The 24,795-nt window shown below is 44.1% G+C and overlaps 3 protein-coding genes, 1 non-coding gene and 1 pseudogene across 6 annotated transcripts; 1 reads left to right on the forward strand and 4 right to left on the reverse strand.

Annotated features, from left to right (window-relative positions):
* The first annotated feature begins 1,850 nt into the window (after positions 1 to 1,850).
* On the forward strand, positions 1,851 to 4,221 carry LOC127768672 (uncharacterized). Its single transcript, XM_052294293.1, has one exon. It carries the CDS (start codon positions 1,962 to 1,964, stop codon positions 4,008 to 4,010), a length of 2,049 nt encoding a protein of 682 aa, XP_052150253.1. The 5' UTR covers positions 1,851 to 1,961; the 3' UTR covers positions 4,011 to 4,221.
* Positions 4,118 to 6,749, reverse strand: LOC127766460 (BTB/POZ domain-containing protein At2g13690-like; annotated as a pseudogene).
* Positions 6,262 to 6,335, reverse strand: TRNAV-AAC (transfer RNA valine (anticodon AAC)). Its single transcript has one exon. It is a non-coding gene; the product is annotated as a tRNA-Val (tRNA).
* Positions 6,750 to 6,933: 184 nt separating the features above from the next.
* Positions 6,934 to 14,709, reverse strand: LOC127767418 (transcription factor TFIIIB component B''). 3 transcript variants are annotated; one of them, XM_052292754.1, is made up of 13 exons: positions 14,287 to 14,708; positions 13,063 to 13,253; positions 12,777 to 12,873; positions 11,220 to 12,342; positions 11,036 to 11,126; positions 10,567 to 10,766; positions 9,943 to 10,447; positions 9,763 to 9,863; positions 9,636 to 9,676; positions 8,043 to 8,214; positions 7,767 to 7,911; positions 7,563 to 7,678; positions 6,934 to 7,474 (listed from the first exon to the last, which is right to left on the reverse strand). In XM_052292754.1, the coding sequence occupies exons 4-13, from the start codon at positions 12,285 to 12,287 to the stop codon at positions 7,319 to 7,321; spliced, it is 2,595 nt and encodes an 864-aa protein (XP_052148714.1). In that variant the 5' UTR covers positions 12,288 to 12,342; positions 12,777 to 12,873; positions 13,063 to 13,253; positions 14,287 to 14,708; the 3' UTR covers positions 6,934 to 7,318. The 3 variants fall into 3 exon arrangements, with proteins under 3 accessions (XP_052148714.1, XP_052148715.1, XP_052148716.1); XM_052292755.1 differs by having other exon boundaries at positions 12,777 to 12,899; XM_052292756.1 differs by lacking the exon at positions 12,777 to 12,873 and having other exon boundaries at positions 14,287 to 14,709.
* A 4,208-nt stretch (positions 14,710 to 18,917) lies between these two features.
* LOC127767781 (pentatricopeptide repeat-containing protein At3g13880-like) lies at positions 18,918 to 24,060 on the reverse strand. Its single transcript, XM_052293224.1, has 2 exons — positions 22,280 to 24,060; positions 18,918 to 21,428 (listed from the first exon to the last, which is right to left on the reverse strand). Exons 1-2 carry the CDS (start codon positions 23,800 to 23,802, stop codon positions 20,675 to 20,677), a joined length of 2,277 nt encoding a protein of 758 aa, XP_052149184.1. The 5' UTR covers positions 23,803 to 24,060; the 3' UTR covers positions 18,918 to 20,674.
* Between the last annotated feature and the right edge of the window lie 735 nt (positions 24,061 to 24,795).

Raw genomic sequence — 24,795 nt, forward strand, 5'->3', positions numbered from 1 at the left:
TTTTTCTTACTACTTTTTAGCCTCCTTTTGGTTAATCTTTGTTTGATCCAAGAAGAAAATCAAGAAATCGCCATGGTGGCCGGTCGTTGGTGCACAAGGTGTTGTCCATAGCGACGTCGTCGTCTAGGAAGGTGAAGCCGGTGACGAGTAGCGGCAAGGGCGGCGCGGCGCGGCGGCACCGGAGGGGGTGGATGACGGGAAGGTCGAGTGGTCGACATCCTGTCGTTCGAGGTGGTCAACTCCATGTCGCGCGCCGCCAACCTGTATCCGCTCACTGTCGGACGCCGAGGCGGCGCGGCTGCTTGCCCGCTCTGCCTCGGCTCCCAGGCCATGCGTTCGCTCGTGCCAGGCGACGACTCGTGGCTCCTGGCGCTCACGCTCGCCGAGAAGCTCGACGCGCTCAACCGCGTCGCCGCAGTGGCGACACGCCTCGGCAGGCAGTGCATGCTCCAGGCGCTCCTCGGGTTCGACCACGTCTACGCCGACCTCCTCGCCGGCTGCTCCGACGCCGCCGCGATCTCCTCCTGCTGAGGCCCTCTCCGCCTCGACGGCGGTGGTGGCCTCGCTCGCTGTTAGCGTGGAGCTCGCCGCCCACCCGGGATTGAGGATGACATGTGGGGTCCACGTGGGTCCCACCATTTTATTATTATTATTTGTGCGAAACTGACATGTGGGTCCCACGGGTTTTATTATTTTTCCGGATCGATTTGCCACGTAAGCACCACGTCAGATCAAGACCAAGTCAAACTAGCCACATACGCGCCACGTCAGCCAAAACCGCCATCAAAACCGTGAGGGACTTCATTTGCACCGGTTTTGATAGTTGAGGGATCTATTTTATCTGGTTTCCGGTTGAAGGACAAAAATCGGATTCGTCGGCAAGTTAAGGGATCTTAGTTGAACTTATTCCATTCCCCGTTGAGTAGAGAAGGGAAGAAACGCAGCCCACATCTCTGCTCATGTTAAGCATTCGGCCCATTGAATACTTGGGCCGTTTCGAGTATTCCGTATCACGTTTTACTGTGCCGATTATATTCCGCTTCCGGAAGCAAAAGTTCGACATCTTTTCCCACCAGTGACCACAATAACACACGTTAGTAACATTTATCTCTCTTTATTTTTAGGAGTATTTCAGAAAAAAAAACATTAAACCAGCTCAAAATTACTCAACCAAAAAGCTGTAGGTGTTCAATATACTATGTCCCCTCCGGCCATGGAAACGTCTGGATGATCTTCTTTCGTGGGGTGGCCCATGACGACAAACGTTTTCACACTCCAACCTACCAAACAAAATGCCGCATTTCGACCGGTGTATATTACAACCTATAAAAAAATAAGTGTGTTTTTACTCGGGGTAAAATTACCATCAAGATTCCATCAGTCATAGAGCCACTTTACCGAAAAGTAAAATGACTTGCATCATATAACAAAAATTGTATCATACTATTATGCTATAATAAAGTGAATGTAGCTTAACTGTGTTCTTTATGGTTCACAAGACTTGACATATAAATGTTTATATTTACGATTATATTTTAAGTAGTAATATTTTAAGCAGTAGATGATGTATGTATGTGAAGATAGTCAAAGTGTGCGTCTAGTGCTGCTACGGTCTTTTCTTCCTTATTAATTACAGACACAGCATCAAAAAAATCACACCGGATAACGAAGCTCGCCTCCCCAGTCTCCAACCGTCCAGAACCAGCGCAAAAAATCACGCGGCAAACAATGGGATTAAAAATTCATAGAAATTTTTTACATATGATTCGCGAGAAAATGGTTCGATTTTTCTGTGGACCTTTATCATGTTGAAAGCCATCAACAACAAATAAAAAAGAAAGAAAGAAAGAAAGAAAGAAAAAGTTGTTTGTGCCATCAGCCCATCACCAACGGAAGCCGCGAAAAATAGGCAAAAAAATCCCCAAATCCAACAACCTGAAGCCCGCTTCAGTCCGACGACCATGGCCACTCCTTTGCTCGCCGCGCTCCTCGCGGCCGCGCTGCTCGCCTCGCCGGCGGCGCCGGCGGTGTCGGCCAGCGGCGGCACCATCGTCTTCACCACCCTCGGCCGCAGCCGCTACGAGTTCGACATCTTCTCCCTCCCCCTCGCGCCCTCCCCCCACAACCCCGCCGCCGAGGAGCTCCGCCTCACCGATGGCGTCTCCGTCAACTACAACGGCAACTTCGCCCCCGCCTCCGACTCCATCCTCTTCGTCTCCGAGCGCAACGGCTCCCTCAACCTCTACCTCTCCCCGGTTCCCTCCTCCCGCCGCGAGGCGCTCGAGTCGGCGTCGTCGTCGGCGGCGACTCTCTCGCCGCTCCTCCCATGGGAGCCCATCGCGCTCAAGGACCGGCCGTCGCTCACCCCCGACGGCTCCCGCCTCGTCTACGTCTCCACCGCCGTCCCCGCCGCGGAGCCGCGCAGCAGCTGGGCCGCCGTGTACTCCACCGAGCTGTCCACCGGCCGCACGCGCCGCCTCACGCCGCTTGGCGTTGCGGACTTCAGCCCCGCCGTGTCGCCCTCGGGCGAGTGGACCGCCGCCGCGTCGCCCGGCGCCGCCGGTTGGAGCGGGGAGGTCGAGGACCTGCGCACTGACATCTACGTCTTCCGCACCGCCGACGGGTCGCGCCGGTCGCTCGCCATCCGTGACGGCGGCTGGCCGAGCTGGGCCGACGAGACCACCGTCTTCTTCCACCGCCGGGACAGCGACGGTTGGTACGGCGTCTACCGCGCCGAGATCTCCGTCACCGGCGACGGGGTCGAAGCGGCGTCCGTCGAGCGCATCACCCCGCCGGGGTTCCACGCCTTCACGCCGGCCGCGTCGCCCGGCGCGCCGGGGCTCGTGGCGGTGGCGACCAGGCGGGCGGGCTCGGACTACCGCCACATCGAGGTGATCGACGTGAGCGACGACGGCAAGAACGCCTACTTCGAGGTGACGAGGCCCGTGGCGCCGCGCGTGCACCACTTCAACCCATTCATCTCGCCGGACGGCGCGCTCGTCGGGTACCACCGGTGCCGGGGGAGAGGGAACGGCGATTCGCCGCTGCTGCTGGAGAACATCAAGAGCCCAGGGTCACCGGACACGTTCTCGCTCTTCAGGATCGACGGCTCGTTCCCCTCCTTCTCGCACGACGGCAAGAAGATCGCGTTCGTCGGGCTGCCGGGGATGTACGTGGTGAACCCCGACGGCTCCGGTGGTTGCCGTAAGATCTTCTCCGGGAACGCCTTCTCGACGTCGTGGGACTGGAAGAGGAATGGCGTGATATACACCAGCATCGGGCCGGATTTCGCCAGCGAGAGCACGGAGGTGGACGTGGTGGCGATCTCCCTCGGCGACGACGACGACGAAACCATCTCGATGAAGAAGCTGACCGTGGGAGGCGAGAACAACGCGTTCCCGTCGCCGTCGCCGGACGGGAAGTGGGTGGTGTTCCGGTCGGGGAGATCCGGGAACAAGAACCTGTACATCATCGACGCCGAGGACGGCGAGGCCGGCGGCATCCGGCGGCTGACGGAGGGGCCATGGTCGGACACGATGTGCAACTGGTCACCCGACGGCGAGTGGATCGCCTTCGCCTCCGACCGCCATGCCCCGGGGAGCGGCAGCTTCGCCATCTACATGGTGCACCCCAATGGCACCGGTTTGCGGCGGGTGGTGCACAGCGGCGACGGCGGCCGGACCAACCACCCATGGTTCGGCCCGGACTCCAAGAGCCTCGTCTTCACCTCCGACTACGCCGCCGTCTCCGCCGAGCCGGTCTCCAACCCTCACCATTACCAGCCATACGGCGAGATCTTCACCGTCGACATCGACGGGTCCAACATCCGGCGGCTCACTCACAACTCCTTCGAGGACGGCACGCCGTCGTGGACGCCGTATTTGCTGGAGCCACGGGACGTCGGCGAGACGCTGCAAGCCTCGGGCAGGTGCGCGTTCCAGGATTGCCACTGGCTCAACATCCAAGATGCTGCCCAACCTGAAGAGCTCATCTATGGCAAGAGCTGCTGAGTGAAGCCATGGCACTGACTGATCATGCTGAATTAAGCCAATAAACCATGGATATTGGAGTGCATGAATGTAGATATAATACTACAGTATTATGTAGTAGCATGAATCTACTGTATGAAGTAGTATGAAATATGGGAAGGGCTACACACTTCCTGCTGCAGTTTGTATATTTTTCCCAGGAATAAGATCATGTACTCTGATGCCATCTTCAGGGCAAACGATATCAGAATTGCTACATATCCGAATTGCCCTTTGGAGCATCTTTGAAGCCAACCAAAATCCATTAACATTGGCCGAAACCATCCGTAGAACAATTGGCTCCTCAAATCGCTGGGGCACTGAACTTTCCCTTTCCCCAGCACAACAAACACATTCGCTGATATCCGACTTTATTCGTACCTGAACATTGCTGATGCTTGCCCATGCATGCTAATGAGATCTTCCTGCTTAGCCCACAATTCAACAAATTCTTCTGCCATATCATTGTTCACAAGAATATCAATGAGCCAGTTGAGGTTCTCAGTTTGCTTACTGACTCTTTCGATCATAGGCTTACTATCTCTAACAGCCTTGTCCGGGCAGAGGTCTTCCATAAAATGTTCCACACTTCCACTAGTGAATTCAAACAGGAACAACAAATCTGGTAAAGGCTACCTATATTTAGCCCAGACAAATCCTTTTGATAGACTGAGCTTTTGCTGAGAAGACCATTGACTAAAGATTTCATCTCTTTTCTTGCACCAGAGTTGGTGCTGCTTGTGACAAACTGGATGAGGTGAAGTGCAACTAGGGGTGTAAGTGGCTAACCCGCGAAACCCACTTATAGACTAAAATAAGCCGCGGACCCGCTTATTTTGACCTATAAGTGGGTTCGCGGCTGACCCACTTACACCCTTAAGTGCAACATCGTCCGAGCTGCTCTGGCATTGTGGTTTTAATCTTGCCAGTACATCTTTTTGGATACTGCTTCATCGAAAGTACATCTAGCAAAGAGGTTCTTCAGCTTCTTTTCCTCATTCTCATTCCATGGAACTGCCTCAATATACTCCAAACATGATTTGATTCCTCTGTCAAACATTATAGAGGAAGATACCTGGAATTCAAGACGTAGTAAGGATTACAGGACACATAATCAGATGATAATGGGCGTGTTTGTCTGCGTTGTACAGCCGCTGGCTTCAACGAAGCAGCTATCAAGTGCAGACGAACTAGTACACTAAAATTAAATCAAGAAGAAACTATAAATATGGTACTAAGAGTAAATATGTACTATTCATATTTTGATAACAATGTTCAAGTATTAATATGGACATCTGAACCTTCTTAATGGCGTGCTCAATTGCTGAGCTACCCTGGAACAGACACCTCACCTTTAACTGGAGACCACTAACAGTCTGCAGTGCAAGAAAAAAGATTGAAGTGAAAGAAAAAAAGAAGTAAAAAAAAAGATAGATTGGTTAAGTAATTAACTGCAGTTTCAAGCTGCAAAGTCAATAAAAAAGATGAGATTGAAGTGAAAAGAAAAGATAAAAAAGCAATATAGCAATGGAATTGCTAGTTTCCTGTCGACAGTAAACGGGGGGAAAACTGTCGAATTTTTGACCATCGGATTCGCCTCAAGATTAGTGCTAGCGTGTTGGTGGAAAAAATCCGCGTGATAACTATAATTTGTGTGCTGCCGTCGGATTCGCCTCGCGTGGTAACCACTTCATCTCTTGTAAGTTTTTGAAAAGTTTGCAAGTTACAGTTAGTTATACTCTAGTTACACCCATTGTAATTACATTGTAACTATAGTGTAACTATACTATAACTATATTGTTATCTCTATATTTATTAGATATAAAATTGCATATATTATTTTAATACATATATACAAGTTATTATTATTATAGTATATAGTTTTAATGAAATTATATACCGTAGATAGATTTGAAAGTTTTCCCCTCAAAAAACACTCGACAGTTTTTTAGCTAATCCCATATAGTAAATAGATTGAACTATTGAAGTGAACAAAACAAATGTACTAGTAAATACATTGAAGTGAAAAAAATGGATAAAATTATGATGGCGTCGCCCCGGTTCGAACCGGAGACACTGAAGTGAAAAAAATTGCAAAGTCAATAAAAAAGATGAGATTGAAGTGAAAATAAAAGATAAAAAAGCAATATAATAAATAGATTGAACTATTGAAGTGAACAAAACAAATGTACTAGTAAATACATTGAAGTGAAAAAGATGAATAAAATTATGTTGGCGTCGCCCGGGTTCGAACCGGAGACCTTCAGTGTGTTAGACTGACGTGATAACCAACTACACCACGACACCTTTTGATGCTATCGTGCGAGTTAAACATTTCATCTTGAAGAACCGAGCATATTAATTAGCAAATACATGAAAGTTCTAAAAAAAAAAAGACATTTACTCCTAAGCACAAGCACCGTGCACGGAGGAGGTTGGGATAGCAGGAGGTTAGGGTGGCGACCAGCTACCGGATCTGCTGGTGAAAGACGAGCAGAAGGGGATCGAAGAGGAGCTCGGATTTGCCGATGTAGGGTCGGGGCGACGTGAGCAGATCGATATGACGACGACGTGAGGGAGCAGCCGACACGCCGCCATTGACAGCAAGGCGAGCGGATCAAGGCTATGGTGGCTTTGGGAGGGCCGTCCGGTGGAGAGACGCACGATGTCGTCCCTCGCTCCTCCACCGCGGACCTTGTCCTCACACTGCACCACCTCCATCTTTGCCTAGAAAACAGCTGCAAGGACCTGGATTATTTCTTAAATTCTTATCAAATGTCCCTCGAGTTCTAACTGACAACAAAACCATTGGTTACAATTCCAGAAGATGGTTACAAAACCATTGGTTTTAATGATTACTTAATAAAAAAACGTTGGAACGGATGGTATCTGGTAGAATAGAATATTGGAAGAGCAGACAGAAAAAATTGACAGATATATCAAATGATGGAGTAATATATACATTACTACTCTGCAAGTAATCTACGAAACTAGGATTCAAGCAACAAATATTGAGATCCCTGTGTTGCTAAGCACTAGAATTCTGGTTCTAAGTTTCAACTAAACTAGAAATAAGCAGCAAACCAAAAAAAAAAAAAAACAATTCTTCAGCCTTTGGAACTATACTGCTTTCATCGTCATCTGGAGAATCCTGTCAGCAAAATTATTTTCGATGCAGAATATGGCCTTCCAGAGCCCAAAGGTCAGAGCACCAGCATATAAATTTTTCAAGAGGCCCATGATATTGATAGAATCATGAGGTCGTCAGTAATGTTCGCATGGTAATCACGTTAGTACCAATCAAAAACATCACCAAGATCATCATCATCATCATTTGTAGAAACGTGCTCCTTCTCTTCGACCTCAGATCTGTGCATGTCCAGCTCTTTATCTGACCAATCTAAACCATTTTCTTCCTCCTCATTAATTAATCCACCCGGTATATTCTTAATACACAGAAAACAAGAAACAAGATTAATAAAATGAACTTGATAAGTTGATATAAGAAAATTATACGCTAGCTTCAAAACAAACCTTATTTCCAGGGTCCTCTTCATTTGATGTACCCTCCTGTTCATGTGTATTGTTGATATCTGGCTGGACATCTTCGATGTTGAGCTTTTTGATTACTTCTTTAAAATACAAATTATCTGTGCACAGATGTAAAGGATAAGGATTAAGTTAATCTAGATCACAACTCAAAAATATGGGCTGGTATTTTCTATAGAACAATCTCACCTCTCGAGCGATGCATTATGGCATCATGAACTTGCATTGGATGCTTTTTCTCCTCAGCTTTAAATTTTTGTCGCACCTGATTACGGCTCTTATCAGGGAAGAGATGCTGTATCATTGCAAAATCGCTACCAAATTGTTGAAGACCCTGAACAGAACAATTATGAAAATACAAATTTATGTAACACCAATAGATACGCAGGAATTAAATCATCTTTTTAAAATTGGTATAAAATAAAAATGAAAAATAGCAATCAAAATGGTTGATTTATCAAATACCTCGTAAAACTTGTCCGTTTCAGATTTGGACCATTTGGCTCGTGTTTGTCTGTTCATGTATGAATGGTAATTAAGTTTGGTTGTATTTTCGACCACATGATTCTCAGTCCTGTCGTTGTCCCAGTTGTCTTGTTCATTATACTCATCATCCATATCTCCAAATTGGGAGGTGCTGTGGTAAGACAAATCAAGATCATGATAGGGTCAGATAAGTTGAATCGCCTAAATCATTTTCAGCTAAAAGCTGTAGTTCATGTGGACCATTAACTTCCCCATGAACATATATTCGAGAAATTATTAAACAAGAGTGCTCCAATGGCTTGCGCTTTATAAAGAAAACAATGCCTAAATAACAGTGAGATTTTTGTTAGAAGACAAATGAGATTATGTTGAAACTTTAAGAGGCTCAATAGTCAAACAAATTGAATTGAATGAAACAAGTATTAGAAGTGCCACAAAAAAGATTGCGGTCAATCTAAAATAAGAATTGCATCAGGTATGTACATATCACTGAAAGATAGCAAGTGAAGCTGTATAGCAGACCATCAAATTGCAGCAAACAATTTAGATGATGAAGCTAACAATAGCAGCATCAATTTGATATTGGAAATAACTTGTCTGAAACAGGAAAGACTCTCCACAAGAAAAGTTTACATGACCAAAAGAAAAGGAAAACGTCCAAATACCCCACTGAACCTGAGAGTCCTGTCTAACACCTTAAGTGATTACCCCTAAATGTTCCCCTTTGGTCCAAACAACCCCTAAGTGGTTTTGCCTGCGTGGCGTGCTGACTGTAGTATTTGTCATGTTATAGCACACTCGTGAAACCACTACACAAACAAGGAAACATAAAATAAACATATATAGCTTAAAAAACGACCTGAGCAAAGATGAAGCATCATCCTTGCTCCTGGTATATTTTTCTTATTATTCTATTAGTGGTATAAGCAGCTTGCCAACATGTTAAAATCACTGAATCAATGCACCTTGAGTCAACTTGTTATATAGGCAAAACCCCTCAGGAGATTATTTGAATCAAACCCAAAAGTCAGAGGGTGCTCAATACATGATTCAATAGTTCAGAGTGTTTAAGTTTATTTGGACTTTTTTCAAAAAAAAAAAGAAAGAGAAAAAAATTCGCACAACCCATACCAGTACCAGTTAGTGGTTATTTTGCTGTGTTTAAGCCAAAACTATCACAAAACTACAGATTCAAGGTGTTGTACTGCAAACCTACATCTTTAAGCCACAATATTGCAAACAACAAATTTAGCACATAACACACAAGCAAGAGATTCTAGTGGTTCCTTCATATCATCGTTATCCTTAAGGGACTTGTTAAGTAGCTTTGTTATTAAGTTATTGCTAAATCTGTAGCCTTTGCAAACTATGCCTTAAATCTGTATTGTTGTCGAAAAATCAATGCTAAAATTGTAGTTTTGCGATAGTTTTGCCAAAGTATCTCTAGTTTAATAAGGGAAGGTACTACAATATGTACACATATATCCTTGAATCCTACTCTTCCTACATAACTGGTTTGCATAGAGAAAATATTTATGCATAATAATATCAAACTAAAATTTTGTGCCATACCTATGATTAGAGGACGATGGTCCTGATGGAATTTCTTTGCCCTATAGAAGCAAAAAACAAATTGGATATCAACAGCACAAAAATGTTCAATAAACAGAACTAATAAATGTGGCACGACAAAACTCGCCTTGATACGTTCTTTCGCCTCCTGTAACAGTCTAAGATGCGTCACACTTAGCTTCATGCGATCTATCTCATGATCAGGCGTTTCTAGTAAAGTCTTGACTTCTAAAAAAAGTGGACCAAAATAAATGAGTTAAGACCTCATGTTGTATGAAATTGATGCTTTACTATTTGAGCCAGCTACCTTCCATTCTCTTTCGACGAATTCGGTGTGTAAGCTTCTTCTCAGGTTGTTCCACCGATGAATCTTTTGATGTTTTCTTCTGACCCCTTGAGGATGTTTTACTTTTATTTTTCTGAAGCTTCTGCTTCTGTGATTCCTCTATAGTGGAATCCCCCGAGGTGCGCTTGGTACCTCTCGAAGGTTCTTTGTTAATATTTTTCTCCCTTGATTTTCTCCTGCCCTTCTGCTTGCCTCTAGCGGTGTACTCATCACCACTATCATTATCTTGTTCGTCAGATGGAGGTTCACCAAAGTCTTCATCCATGATATCATCAGCGGTATGCTCAGGTATCCCATCTTTTTGTAATTTTCCCCTGTTTCGTAATATCATTGGTGTTCCTGTTTCTCTGACATCCCTTTCTGGCTCTTGTTCAATAACATGATCATATGGCTCCCCCTCATGGTATTGATTCTCTGGGTCATTACATTCTTGATCATCTGGATGATGTTCGCCACTAATACAGATCTGATAAAAACGGACAGCTTAAGAGAATAGAATTGCAATGTTTAGGCAAAGAGACTCAATCAAGTATATCATGCCAGTACACACTCCAACCAGAAGTGTGAATTTCAGCATGCAATTACCTTTTCAGATGCTTGCTGGGGCAAGTTACTTAAACTTTCACCAGTTGCTATATCTTTACAGAAATGGCTAGAGTTGCTTGTCTCAGAATTGGTGTCTGTAGGAGTATGCGCATGAGAAACATTTGGTGGAACAAAAGATACTGATTTTCCTTTGCCTTTTTTCCTTCGAACATAAGGTTGAAATTTAACAGTAGTTTCCGCTGTAAAAGAAATATGTTAGCTTCTTAAAAGAAGTACAGAAAAACTAGTAAAAAATATTATATATGATTGAAGCCAGCTCAAACATGAGTTCAGCATGGAATATTCACATAGCAACAAGCATAGGTTCCAATTAAGCTTAACCTGAGGCTCATTTAGTCAAGGACTTCTTTCAACGCGCTTAAAAATCACAGTAATTTTCTTTGGACTACAGGAAACATCACAAGTTTGAAAAAGAAAGGGAGAAGATCTATACGTAAAATAAGCACACCTGAGGGCTCTCCAATGATCAACGGACTGCCATCAGGATGCGGATTCACCATTTCAGCATGCGAGTCTAAATCAACAGTAGCATCCAAATCCTAAAAACAATCAAAAGTCAGAGCATGGAGCCATAGTCTTTATTTGAAATAGCAGTACCATTTTTTTTTCTGAACAACGAAATATCCACCAACCTGTGGTGGCCCAGTGCCTGACGTTGTAATAGCCTCTTCATCTATATATTTTTGGCATGAACCATCACTGAGGCCTTCTCTATGGCTATCTTCTTCCGTATCTTGAGAAACCACATCTGCAGAGGAAACCCCAAACTCTGGAGTAGCTACACAAGCAGCATCAATAGTCTCAGCAACCCCAGGTGAAGCTCCACCAGCCTTTGGTCGCAGTCTAGGTTGGAATTTTGCAGCCATTTCCTCTTGAGCTAGTTCTTCCATAATACTATCAGAGTTAGCAACATCATCAATTGTAGTGTTATGAGTTCCCAGGTGTGCTTGAGAATATGAGATCTGTACACTTTCTTGATGTCTAGTAGGAGAGTGCAGCTGCTTGTCGTTGCATCCTGCCTGATCTTTACCATCTTCTTTGTTTTGGGAGACCACATCTACAGTGGAAACTCCTGCCTTTTGGTTAGTCCTCTGAGATTTTGATGCGGCCTTGCTGGTTTTCACCCGAAACTTTGGCTGGAATTTTGCAACTCTTTCTTCCTCAACATGAGTATCATCACACAATCCTTCAAAGTCAGCCAAATCATCAATTGTCTTGGCACTGCAACAGGTTGGTGGCGCTTGGGTATCTGAAACCACCATGCTTTCTTTGTGTGTAGCCACATGAGATAAATCATCATTATTCTCTTCATTTTGGGAAACTTTATGTACAGAAGCGAAAACTGTTGAAGAATCCAATGCCACATCAGGATTATTCACAAGCCCCAGGGATACTGTCACCACATCTTCAGAAGGTGTGTCAAGTATACCCCCAGAAGCACAAGCATTACCATCTGCCTCATTACCATGGCATCCTAATGATGCTGCTTTTTTATCAACAGACTGTTCATGTGAGGTGCTATCTTTATTTAATGTTTCCACATTTTCATCTGTTGATTCCACAGTAGGATGAGGTGCCAGGGATCTGGATGGCAAAGATGTCTTACGGGGCTTGGCCCGTGCCTTCGGACGGAACTTTGCAGCTGCCTGCCCTTCCGTGGCATCAGTGATGTTGCCAAAGTCAGCCTCATCATCAATCATTGCTATATGACCACTGTTATGAACTCCAAGAAACAATTTTTAAGTGCCAATGTCACTGGAGAAAAAAAATCACAGATTTAGGGAGCACAGTAATAGATAACATGCTATCTGACAAGCAAAAGCAAAAAAAGAAAAAAAAGGTAAAGGGAATACTTGATTATAATATTTTCTAAAGGAAGGAGTATATTGGTGAAATCAAATGGCATGTTACTGGTGACCTGGTGGAGGGTCAGAGATAAAAATGGAGATCAAATGAGAGCTAACATATACTACTATACGACTAACTAAAATTAATGCTAAACTGCAACCATACTTCAGTTGGTATAATATTTTAGATTCCATGCTTTAACTGGTACTGCAAATGGACAAATAAAGATGTACCACGAGGGAAGAAAATCATGGCTGCTAACAAAAATCCTCCCCTCATCGCATCACATCGCTAAAATGCACATCGGAACACCAGAAGAAGCTATGCATCTACAACAATACCTCATCCGAGTCTATTCCACGTATCGCCACTAGACTCATCAAGTTTATCAACTCCTTTCAGGCAGGGGCGGATCCAACTTGGGACATGGGGGTTCAGCTGATTTTGGGGGAACAAACAACAAACTGTTGTTAATTGTATTAAGGTTAAGGAGGCTCTGAAATTAAGAGAAGAGCTTCTTCCAGATCTAGAAGAGAAGCTAGGGTTACCGAATGAACGCAAGAAAATTCCAGACAAAACTAGTCCCGGTGGGAGAGAGAGATGAATTCTGAGAAAGAGGATGCTCACCTGGAGGATCCCCTCCCCTCCCCTGCTCTGCTTGCCACCTCCCCTGTTCAGCCGCGAGATGGCGCAAAGGAGACGAGGAGCCGAGACGGCAGATTTTAGGGTTGCCAAACAAGCCGTTACGCACTTACGCCAAGGGATGGGAAGGGGAAGATACTAGACTACTCCACCTTTTATCTCAAGTAGTTGGGTGCCTGTGCGTTGCAACGGGAAAAATATATATCAATTTAAGATTACATGTTTTAATCACTCACGATCCCATGTGACTAAAATTTGAGCTAATGCCATAAAAGCTAAGCAATAAGCAGATAACTTGCTTAATAAAAAAAAATACTTGAAAAGAAAGTTTAAGCATGAAATATATGTATCTTCTTTTATAGCTGGACAATAGTGCGAATACATGAACAACAAGTTCCTAATTTTTTTTAAGTACACATAACATTAAGTGGATCCCACTCTGAACAGAAAATGATTATATGTATCAAATATACAACGTAGCAATCATCCGGCCATCATAAAAACTCATGATATATTAAAAAAAATGAAAATCACCTCGAGTGACTGTGGGGATCATGACATGCAAAAGCTACCAGCAAAATGGATGAGTAGACTGTACTACAGAAAATGAAGACGAAAACATGGTGCATGTACAGAAATAGGTAAGATATGAAAGATTTTTGTAACTTTGAAGAACAATAGAGGAAAACTACTGAAATGTATTGAAAGATTTTTCTAACTCTCAAGAACAGTATAGACAATAAACTATAAGGGTTTTCTCATAATCAAATATTCTAATTAAGATGGTGTCAGCCTTGGAAGCAGTCATATTAATCAGGTAATACGCATTTTACATACAAAGAAGTGAGCATTCATGTCCATATGTTACATATTTTAGTAGCATCAAATATCAGCTTAACAGTAGCATACATTAGCATCAGTAAAAAAATACTTGCGATTTTCTCTCCAGAATTTTCAGTAGCATACATTAACAGTAGCAATTTGAGATGTTTTTTTTGTCAGGTACAGTAAACCACTAAGAACTTCAGACTTTGGATTAGGGTTTTGCATCACAGATATACATGCACAGTAAACAATAGTTAACAATGAACAATGGGGATTTAGTCAGCACAGGGGATTTCTAAAGCCATTATCATGCATCTACCATACCCTGCCTCGTATGCCTCCTCCTGTACAGGAACGGGATCGAGCATCGAGCAGCACTCTTACCTTGTTCGCAGGCAGGGTCGAGGAGTCCTGGGATCGGTGGCGGCGCGAGGGACTCGTCGGGACGGCGATGGAGCGACGCAGCGACGGCGCCGACGGGGCTGCGGGCTGCGGGCTGCGGGCTGCGGCGGCGTGGAGCGTCGGCCCGACCTCGCCTCCTCCAGCCGTCGCGCGGAGTCACGCCGTCGATGGAGGGCAGGCCGGTGGAGCGACGGCGTTGGAGGGGATGCGGCGGCGGTTGAGGGGGAGCGACCGAGAGGGTATGCGGCGGATAGGGGATCGGGGGGGTTTGAGGGGGAGAGCGCGACGAAAAGAAATGAAAGGCTATCGAGGCGTTGGATTTCCCGATCGAGCGCGTGGGAGAGGGAGGAAGTGGCAACGGCGGAAGCCGGAAGGGGAGAAGCGCGGCCAGGGATGAGGGCTTTGGGAGAACTTCTCGTCTCGTTTTTTTCTTTTTCTGGTTTTTTGTGATGTGTGTGTGCTTTTGGATGGTTGGGGCGATCGATCTGGTGGTGCACAGTTTTTTTTAGATGAAAAGTTTTTTTTCATCTAAATAATGTTTTGGGGTTGTTTTTCTTTTGTCATGTTTTGTTTGGCAATGATCATTTATGTCTTCTTTTATCAATATCCCTAGCCTTAGAAATTTAAGGATCTAGATCTACGATTACGTCGATAACATTTGGATGAAATTTAAATTTTTGAATAAATGTAATTCAACATAGAAACTTTAAATCTACTATGGGATTTTGATTTTTTTTTCTCCCCTTTGATAAAAAACACATTTACACATTGGTTTTATGGGATTTTTACAATTGCCCTTTTTCTCCCCACCTTGGTAAATGCACTACAGAGGAGATCTCTATTTTATTTTATTTTAATGTGTTTGGTATTTTTTTGACTTGCATGTTTTTTTTGGAGCAAATAGGTGTGGTTATGCGATTCCTTGCAAAATTGTGTGTGCCGAAGGGGATCTGCGCTAGGGGAAATTTGATTATATGTTAATCAGATGTGTGAGAGAACGAATTAGTTTCTAATTTTGTGTTATGCAGAGGAAACATTGCTCTTAACGAAATGGATGTTTAGTCATGCAACCAGCTAGAATATACGGAATGCATAAGATAAAGAACAAGCTTTGGCCCATCAACGCCATGACCGACATTGTTAGTTTATGAGCTATATCTTCAACCTACAAAATCATTGTTGATTAGCTGCAATGCTTCAAAATCTCAAGGTAGACATTTCCTCCAAATGTATATATTTCTCACTGCACTTCATGTTGTTATTACCATGTTTTGTGTAGCTCTGTGATTTTTCCTCTAGAAGCTTTTTTCATTTCCTTTCTCATCTACTATACATATACATTGGTGGAATGGGCCCTATTGGGCTGAAATACACACGCCTACACTCAACACTCCCCCTCAAGATGGACGATAAATATCTATCATGCCCATCTTGCTACACGAAGAAGTGCACTCTCTAGCACCTAATGCCTTCGTTAAACTATCAGCTACTTGTTCACCAGAGTTTACAAAGCCTAAGTTTAAGGTTCCCTCATCCATTCTCTCTTTAATAAAGAAGCGATCTATTTCCACATGCTTCGTTCGATCATGCTGGACTGGATTGTTAGCAATATTTATGGCTGATTTGTTGTCACACCACAACTTCATGGAAGTGCTTGTCGACAGCTTCAATTCAGCCAAAAGATTTTTCAACCATAACAATTCACTCAAGCTCATCGACATTGACCTGTATTCCGCCTCAGCAGTCGAGCGAGACACAACTGATTGTTTCTTGCTCCTCCAAGATACCAAATTGCCACCAATAAATACACAGTAGCCTGATGTTGACCTCCTATCATCAAGACAACTGCCCTAATCTGCATCACAATATCCCTCCACATCTAGGTGTCCATTCTTCTTGAACCATATGCCTTTACCTGGGCTTGCCTTCAAATATCTCAAAATTCTATACACAACATCCATGTGACCACTTCTCGGATCATGCATGTATCGGCTCACCACATTCACAGTATAAGTTATATCAGGTCTTGTGTGACACAAATATATCAACCTTCCCACAAGTCTTTGATATCTCTCTTTATTAACTGGATCTCCAGATTCAGCACATAACTTATGATTTTGTTCAATTGGTGTAGAAGCTGGCCGACATCCAAGCATACCTGTATCACTGAGCAGATCCAATACATACTTTCGCTGTGAAAGAACTATTCCTCTAGGAGATCTTGCAATTTCAATACCCAAAAAATATTTTAATTGGCCCAGATCCTTGACCTCAAACTCCTTGCTTAGATTTTGTTTCAACCTAGATATCTCCAAGCAATCATCTCCAGTGATAATCATGTCATCAACATACACAACAAGAATAGTTTTAAGACCTCTATTATGGCGATAGAAAACTGTGTGGTCTCCATTGCACTGTTTATAACCCATACCACACATTGCACGTCTAAAGCGATCAAACCATGCTCTTGGTGATTGTTTAAGGCCATATAAAGATTTTTTCAGTCTCAACACTTTACCTTCAGTTTGTGAGGTAGCAAATCCAGGTGGAATTTCCATATACACCTCCTCTTGAAGATCTCCATGTAAGAATGCATTCTTGACATCTAACTGATGCAATGGCCAATCAAAATTAGCTGCACAAGAGATAAGAGTTCTTACCGTGCTCATCTTTGCTACTGGTGCAAAAGTTTCATCATAATCAATTCTATATGTTTGACTATATCCCTTAGCCACAAGCCTTGCCTTGTATCTTTCCACATTTCCATCAGGATTTTGCTTTACTGTATAAACCCATTTACAGTTAACCACTTTCTTCCCTTTAGGGAATGGTACAAGGTCCCATGTTTTGTTCTTTTCAAGAGTCTCTAGCTCCTCTAGCATAGCTTGATGCCACCTTGGGTCTTGCTTTGCTTCCCTCCAATCATTTGGAATTTCCACTGAATTTAGTGATGTCACAAAGGCCTTATATGTGGATGACAAAGAAGCATAAGAGACATAATTGGCTATGTTATTCTCATCATCATTCACACCTTGAGCTTCAAAACCATACCTTTGTGGAGGTTTACCTGCATTGCTTCTTACCCCCTTTCTTATAGCAATAGGAAGATTAGTTTCTTCTCCCCCTGTTTCAAACTCCTCTCCTTCCGTATCCGATGAAATCTGTATAGTATCACACCGATCAGATGGTTTATCACCTACTTCAGCAACAATTGAAGATTGTTGCTGCTCCATCCCATCCATAGGAGACTCATGTTGCCCCATTGTTTGCGCCTCCAAAGACATTGTTTTCCTCCTAGTATAAACTTGTAGATTTTCTTCTTCACGTGGCCTTCTCAAATTTTGCTCATGAATGGGTTCACTCACAGGATATGGGATTGAGCCAACCACAAATTTCATGCTTCTTGATTGTGTGTCTTCTTCAGTACCTGATGAGCCATTCTCCCCCTCTTGTCCATCCTCATCAATAATTGGATTGTCAAGATCAACAAACAAGGAACTCAAATCTGTTCTTTCTCCATAGAACGGAACAGACTCTCTAAAAGAAACATCCATACTAACAAAAGTTCGCCGCTCAGATGGACTCCAACATTTATATCCCTTTTGCCCAGAAGAGTAACCTATAAAAATACACTTGACGGCTCGAGGATCCAATTTTCCAACTGATGGTCTATGATCTCTGACAAAACAAGTACACCCAAACACTTTTGGAGGAACAATGAATTCATTCTTCCCAAACACCATTTCATATGGAGTCTTCATCCCAAGTATTCGTGATGGCATGCGATTGATGAGATATGTTGCTGTCATGACTGCCTCACTCCATAGAAACTTTGGTACATTCATCGTATACATGAGTGAACGAGTTACCTCCAGAATATGTCGATTTTTCCTCTCAGCTACTCCGTTCTGTGGAGGTGTGTCAGCACAAGAAGTTTGATGTACTATTCCTTCTGCTGAGAGAAAACTCCTAAATTCATCATTCACATATTCTCCCCCATTATCGCTCCTAATAACTTTAACACAAGTGTTTAATTGATTCCTAACCCAAGCATAGAAATTCTTGAAACATTTCAATACTTCACTCTTGTGTCTCATGAGATATATCCAAGTCATTCGTGAGTTGCAATCAATAAAGGTGACAAAGTACTTTGCTCCACTTACCGAAGCAATAGGAGAAGTCCATACATCAGAGTGAACCAACACAAATGGCAAAATGCTTCGAAGTCCTCTGCTTATGTATGTGGTTCGTGTATGTTTTCCATACTCGCATGCATCACACATTAATTTGCTTTTGTCCACCTTACTCATCTCATCAGGAAATATCTTAGACATAGTATCAAAGGACATATGTCCCAATTGACAATGTTTTAGAATCAATTTAGCCTCCTCTTCACTTGTGCTAGCTAACAAAGCACTACATAGTGCTTTGTCCGTCCCTCTTCTATCCAGATACCACAACCCATTATGCCTAACGCCGGTTCCAAGCTTTCTTCCAGTTCTTCTCTCCTCAATTAGACAATTCTCTCGGTCAATAGTAATTCGACAATCCATATGATCAACCAACGAGCTTACGGATACTAGGTTAACAGGAAAAGAGGGAGCATATAAAACTGACGACAATGTAATTGATGGAGTACATTTGACTGTTCCCACTCCCCTCACATGTCGTAAAGTTCCGTCGGCAGTTTGAATTGTTTCTTTAAATGATGACTGAAATGGAGTATATGATGTAAACTCACTCGACATTCCTGTAACATATCTAGATGCTCCGGAGTCTAATATCCAAGTTGAGTTAGGTACCTGCATAGGATGTGCGAGATTAACAAAGTTGCCAAGCACTGTTGTTTTCTCCTTCACTTTCTGAATTCTTCCTCTTATTTCTTCAACTTCTTCAGCCAATTTCTCAAGTATTTGCTCAATTCCTTGAATTTCCCCCATGGCAGATCAACCAAATCTTCTAGGATACTAGCCAAATCAATTAATAGGAGCAACAACACTACTCCTCAGTTTCTCACCAAAAACAGAACAGCAGCAGTAGCACTACTTCCTCCCAGCAGCACTACTTTTCAGTTTCCCCCAAATCAGAACAACAGCAACAGCAAACCAAGCTTCCGCTTCACCTCCAAATTCTCACCTTCTCAAGTAGCAGCAGCACCAGCAACAGCACCACCAAAGTCACCACCACTGGAACGGACAACAATAGCCAATAGCACCAAATCCTTCTCTGTTGATCCTACAGCCAACAGCTGCGCGTCTCTCAGCCGCTGTGCTCCCTACAGCTTGTGCTGCACCAAATCCTTGCGCAGCTCAACCAGCGAGCGTGCGCCCTGCTCCTCCTTCACGCTGCTCGCGTCGAGAACCTCTGCAGCAGCCGTCGCCGCCTCCGCCGTCGACACTGCCGCTCCGCCTCCGCTGTCCGACGTCGCCGCTCCGCCTCAGCCGTCGACGTCGCCGTAGAACCCCTCTGGTCACAGCGCCGCCGCCGGCTAGGGTTCGCGTCGGCGAGGTCGCCGGTGACCCAGCTCTGATACCATGTAGCTCTGTGATGTTTCCTCTAGAAGCTTTACTTCATTCCTTTCTCATCTACTATACATATACATTGGTGGAATGGGCCCTATTGGGCTGAAATACACACGCCTACACTCAACATTTTGCTATTAGGTTCAAGTTGCCCTGATTAAGTAAAGCAATTAATCTTCCCTGCAAAATTACAAACAAAGCAATTAATCTACAAAGAACGGTAACTATATTATTGTCCATATCTGTTCAACAAGTGTCTATTTACAGGATTGAGCTTCTTGGCATAGCACTAGGTTTATTTTCTTTATCATCGCAATTTGTGTGCTGAAAGGAATGATATCTTGAACTAATTATCACATAATTGTGATAATTATCACATATCTTGAACTAATTATCACAATTAGTTCAAAATTGATGCAATTTGAACTAATTATGTGATTGCTTCTAAAGTAGTGATCAATTAGTCCCTAACGAGGAAACTCTACTGCTAGATTGTGTGAAAAAATTCTGTGTAACCTAGCATGAGACTACAAAATACTGCATGAGAACCTTTGGGGTGTGCTAGTCAAAATGATGCAACTAACAGGGAACGAAGCACTTTATCTCCTTTCTTGGTTTCATCAGAGTAAAAATCTCGAGCCGTGATGCTATTAACCATGAAGCACAGCCACAAGCTGTAACAATGCAACTTCAGTTGAATTGACTTTAGTCTTATCCTGACCACAACTGAATCATCTGGCTTGATTTGTTTGCGTCCAAAACTCCATGATCTGCCAGTAGAAAGCTCACCTTAGAAATGTTCTCACCCTTGTAAGTCTCCTACTCTCAAGATGAGGCATCAAATTCAATTACCAGTAGCCTCTACAAGAGCATGAGCCTCGAGTAAAATGATGAAAATGAGTTGGATCCCTGACAGTTATTTCCCTATTTTCACCTTCTGATAGCAACTTCAGAGTTTCGTGGCTTTCCCAGGATATCCTCTGATTCTTCATAACTCTTACAGGAGCAACAGATGGCAAAGTAGTCAACCCAAAAGCCACTGCTAATAATTCACCATGTCTGCTGATTGAGCTCTCACTAAGCTTTCTGCTTTGGAATTCTAACTCCCAAATGTTTGTTCCACCATGCTCAGTTTTCTGTTTCACCCTGACCAACAACTCCTCCAAGGTTGTGTGAATTGTGTTATGTGAACAGGAGTTATCTCCATCAATGAAATTATGAATGGATCCTCCAAAGTCGGTCCAACTAATTCCAGCTTCGTTAGTGATGCCTCGCTCTCTCATTAGGCCTCTCGTCCTCATAGCCAATGAGATTTTTCCAGCATCCATGTATAAGTTATACAACATGACATATGAACTAGCAGAAAACGGCTCAAGTTCCATCAGTTTCTCTCCAATTTTTGTACATCTTTCTTTGTCCCCATGGACTCTGCAAGCACGCAATAATGCATGCCAAAGTATCGGGTCATTTTCTGATCCAGAACTCATTATGAAATCTTCAGCGTCAGCTAACTTGCCAACACGGCCAAGGAGGTCAACCATGCATGCTTTGAGCTTCACATCCAGGGAAAAGCCATCATCTGGTATCGTGTTCTCGTAGTACCTGGGTTACAAAAGAAAAACCCATGATTAACAGTGACCAAGACTTAAGGAATTCGATGAGGTACCAGAAATGGAATGTTTCCAATGAATGTACCCATGTAGTACCTTGATGCAGTTAGCATCCTATACTTAAGTTCTACTCCAGCCATCTATACTCAGTAATGTTTCAAGGCTACAACATTATTTTGTGTAGAAAAAGTATATGAAACTCAAACCCTCCACCTTTTACATCCAGCCTTGGGACCGGCATTGGCAGTGTCACTTCAAGTCTGGTGATCTTTACCAATCCCTCAGACATTGACAGTTCAAAAAGCCATAACACAGGATATATTTAGCTAGAGTTAACACAAGAAACTGAATGCATGCCACAATGCAGGCAATATGCACAGTTGATTTATGATCTTGAGGGTAAGGGTAAGTGTGAACGTATGATTCTACCATACAGGTAAATTTTATATTTGTCTTAAATGAATGCATGGTCTAAACTGACTGGGTATAGCTGGCATGCTTTTTCAAGGACTTCTTTCTGCCATCTATGCCGTCATTGCCCTCTGAAGATTACCAGAATACCATCTCTCCCTTGCTATTATGTACTACCTCAGTTTCAGGTTATAAGACTTTCTAGCATTGCCCACATTCATATAGATGTTAATGAATCTAGGTACACATATATGTCTAGATTCATTAACATATGTATGAATATGGGCAATGCTAGAAAGTCTTATAATATGAAACATAGGAAGTATAAATTACTATCAGTAAAAGAGGAAGGAGGATGTCAATCAAGAATGTGAGAAAGAATAAAGGAAAAATAATAAAGAGAGAGAGTCGCAGTTTCAGAAAATGAAATACCTGAGACCTTCATCTGCCAGCCCCTGATGGCTGCAAGCAATAAGAACAGCAAGAGAAGCAATCTCATTCATCATGACACCAAGATTCTTCATTTTCTCAAAGAGTTCTAGGGCCTTGCTTTCATAGCCATGAACCGCATAGCTCAGGATCATAGCGGACCATGAGAAAGTGTCCAGACATGAAATCTGCTCAAATATCAGTTTTGAAGCCTTAAGATCACCTATATTCCTGTACATAGCAATCTGGGAATTGCCAGAGACAGTAAATTGATCGAGACCAGTTTTGACTGCATGACAGTGTATCTGCTTACAGGTTGTTGGTACAGAAAGAGCAGCACAGGCACTCATCACACTTGATATGGTGAATTGGTCTGTCTCTTTTCTGGTGTAGAGAAGCTCCCTAAACAAGTATAGTGCCTTCTCAAAGTGCTCGTTCTGCACAAATGCTGTAATCATGGATGTCCATATGAAGACATCTTCTTTAAGGGTCATATCGAAGCATCTCAAACTGTCATTTACTGACCGTGCTTTTGAGTACAAGTTAATCAGCACACTTGCAATAAACTCGTCAGCTTGAAGCCCACTGAGTATGACATGGGCATGTATCTGCCTACCACATCGCACTGCATTGGTCAAATTGCACACTTCAAGCACACTCTTAAACGTAAACTTTGACGGTTTTATCCTCTTCTTGAGCATGTTTGAGAAAAGCATGACTGCTTCGATTCTAATCTCAGGGCACGGGTCATTACCCAACCGAGCAAATCCTGCTATCATGGCATTGTAAACTACCACATTTTGATTAGGGATGCAATCAAATACCTTGATCGCCTCCTCCAATCCCCCATTCTTCGCGTACATGTCCACCATTGCACTCCCGACGAACACATCCAAGTCCAAACCAACCTTAACCACACAACCGTGCAGCATCCTCCGAACATCCTCTGAATCACCTAGCTCAGAGCAAGCCTTGAGGATTCCACCCAAAGCAAAACTGTCCAGCTTCACCCCCGACCGGTGCATCCAAACAAGCACATTCACTGCCACCTCTGGCCACCCCATCCTCACGTACGCTGACAACAGCAGGTTCCAAGAAGCCTCGTCCCGTTCCTCAGCTCGATCGAACAGCAGCCTCACCTCATCAATCATCCCACATTTCGCATACATGTCAATGACCGAATTGGTCAGGAACGCGGTCCGTGCAAGCCCGCTCACCACGGCCAGCCCGTGCACCACCCGCCCATTCCTCCAGTTCCCCTCGCGGGCGCACGAGGCAAGCGCCGCGGCGAACGTGAACCTATCCACACCATCCCCGCTGGCCCGCGCGCTCCGGAACGCGTCGAGGGCCAGGCGGGGAGAGCCCAGGCCGGAGTAGCCGGCGATGAGCGTGTTCCACGAGACGGCGTCCCGGCGCGGCATTCCGTCGAACAGGAGGCGGGCGTGGCGCATGTCGCCGCAGCGGCAGTAGAGGGCGAGGAGGTTGTTGCGCAGGAAGAGGCCGGGCCTGTAGGCGGCGCGGAGCATGTGGGAGTGGAGGAGCTTGCCCAGGGCCAGCGCGCGGGTCCTCGACGCGGCAAGGAGGAGGCGGCCGTACGCCGACGGCTCCAGGAGGCGGGCGGCTGGGGCTGGGCGTCGCGGCGGGCGGCGGCGAGTGGGGAGGAGGGATGATTTGGGTTGGATTGGATTGGAGGGGAGATCGTCGGAGAAGGCGTCGTCTCCTCCGCGGCAGCATCGAGCTGAGCTGACGGATACCTCGCCGCGACCGCGAGGTTTTGGCCTGGGTGGGTGGCTGGGTTTAAGCAATAAGCACGGCCACTAAGGACTCGGCATATTTAGAAAAAAAATAATTTATAAATAAAACTTTTATATACGTGTTCTTAGCGATAAAAAGTAAAGGCTAAAATATAAATTATGATGAAAAACCCCCAAAATTAACTCCAAATTCAAGGTTGAAAATTCAAAAAAAAAAATTGACTAACTCACCGGAGGGGAGAGATTCCCCACCTGAATTGTCATTGCATAATAGATTGAAAGGTTTCGTTACAACAGATTCAGAGTTTGAAGTGCGGAAGAGAAAAGTTGTTTCCAGACATCTATTACATGTCGATCTTGCACAGCTAGTGTTTCTGCCCAAAGGGCTGCTTCACTTATCGCTCGGTGTAAACAAGCAGCTAAAGATGGTTGCTGCCCCCTGAAGAGCACATCATGCCTATGGTTACAAAGCGCCCAAAAGCATAAGATGTAGAAGACATGGAGGTGTTTCGACGGCAGTAACGGTGAATTGCTCAGCCGATGAAAGAGTTGCACATCTTGGATAGCTGGCTGAATTCGTACTTTTGACCAGAAGTTTATCGCAAACGGGTAAGTCAGAAATAAGTGGTTTGCTGTTTCGTCCCCGCTGCTACAGATTGCACATGAAGCTGATTGAACAATCTTCTTTTTTGACAGATTCATCCTTGTCGACAATCTGTTTCGGACCAATAGCCAAGCGAACAATTTTACCTTCAAAGGCACCCG

The sequence above is a fragment of the Oryza glaberrima genome, chromosome 3, assembly GCF_000147395.1.
Source record: "Oryza glaberrima chromosome 3, OglaRS2, whole genome shotgun sequence".
Classification (NCBI taxonomy): Eukaryota; Viridiplantae; Streptophyta; class Magnoliopsida; order Poales; family Poaceae; genus Oryza; species Oryza glaberrima.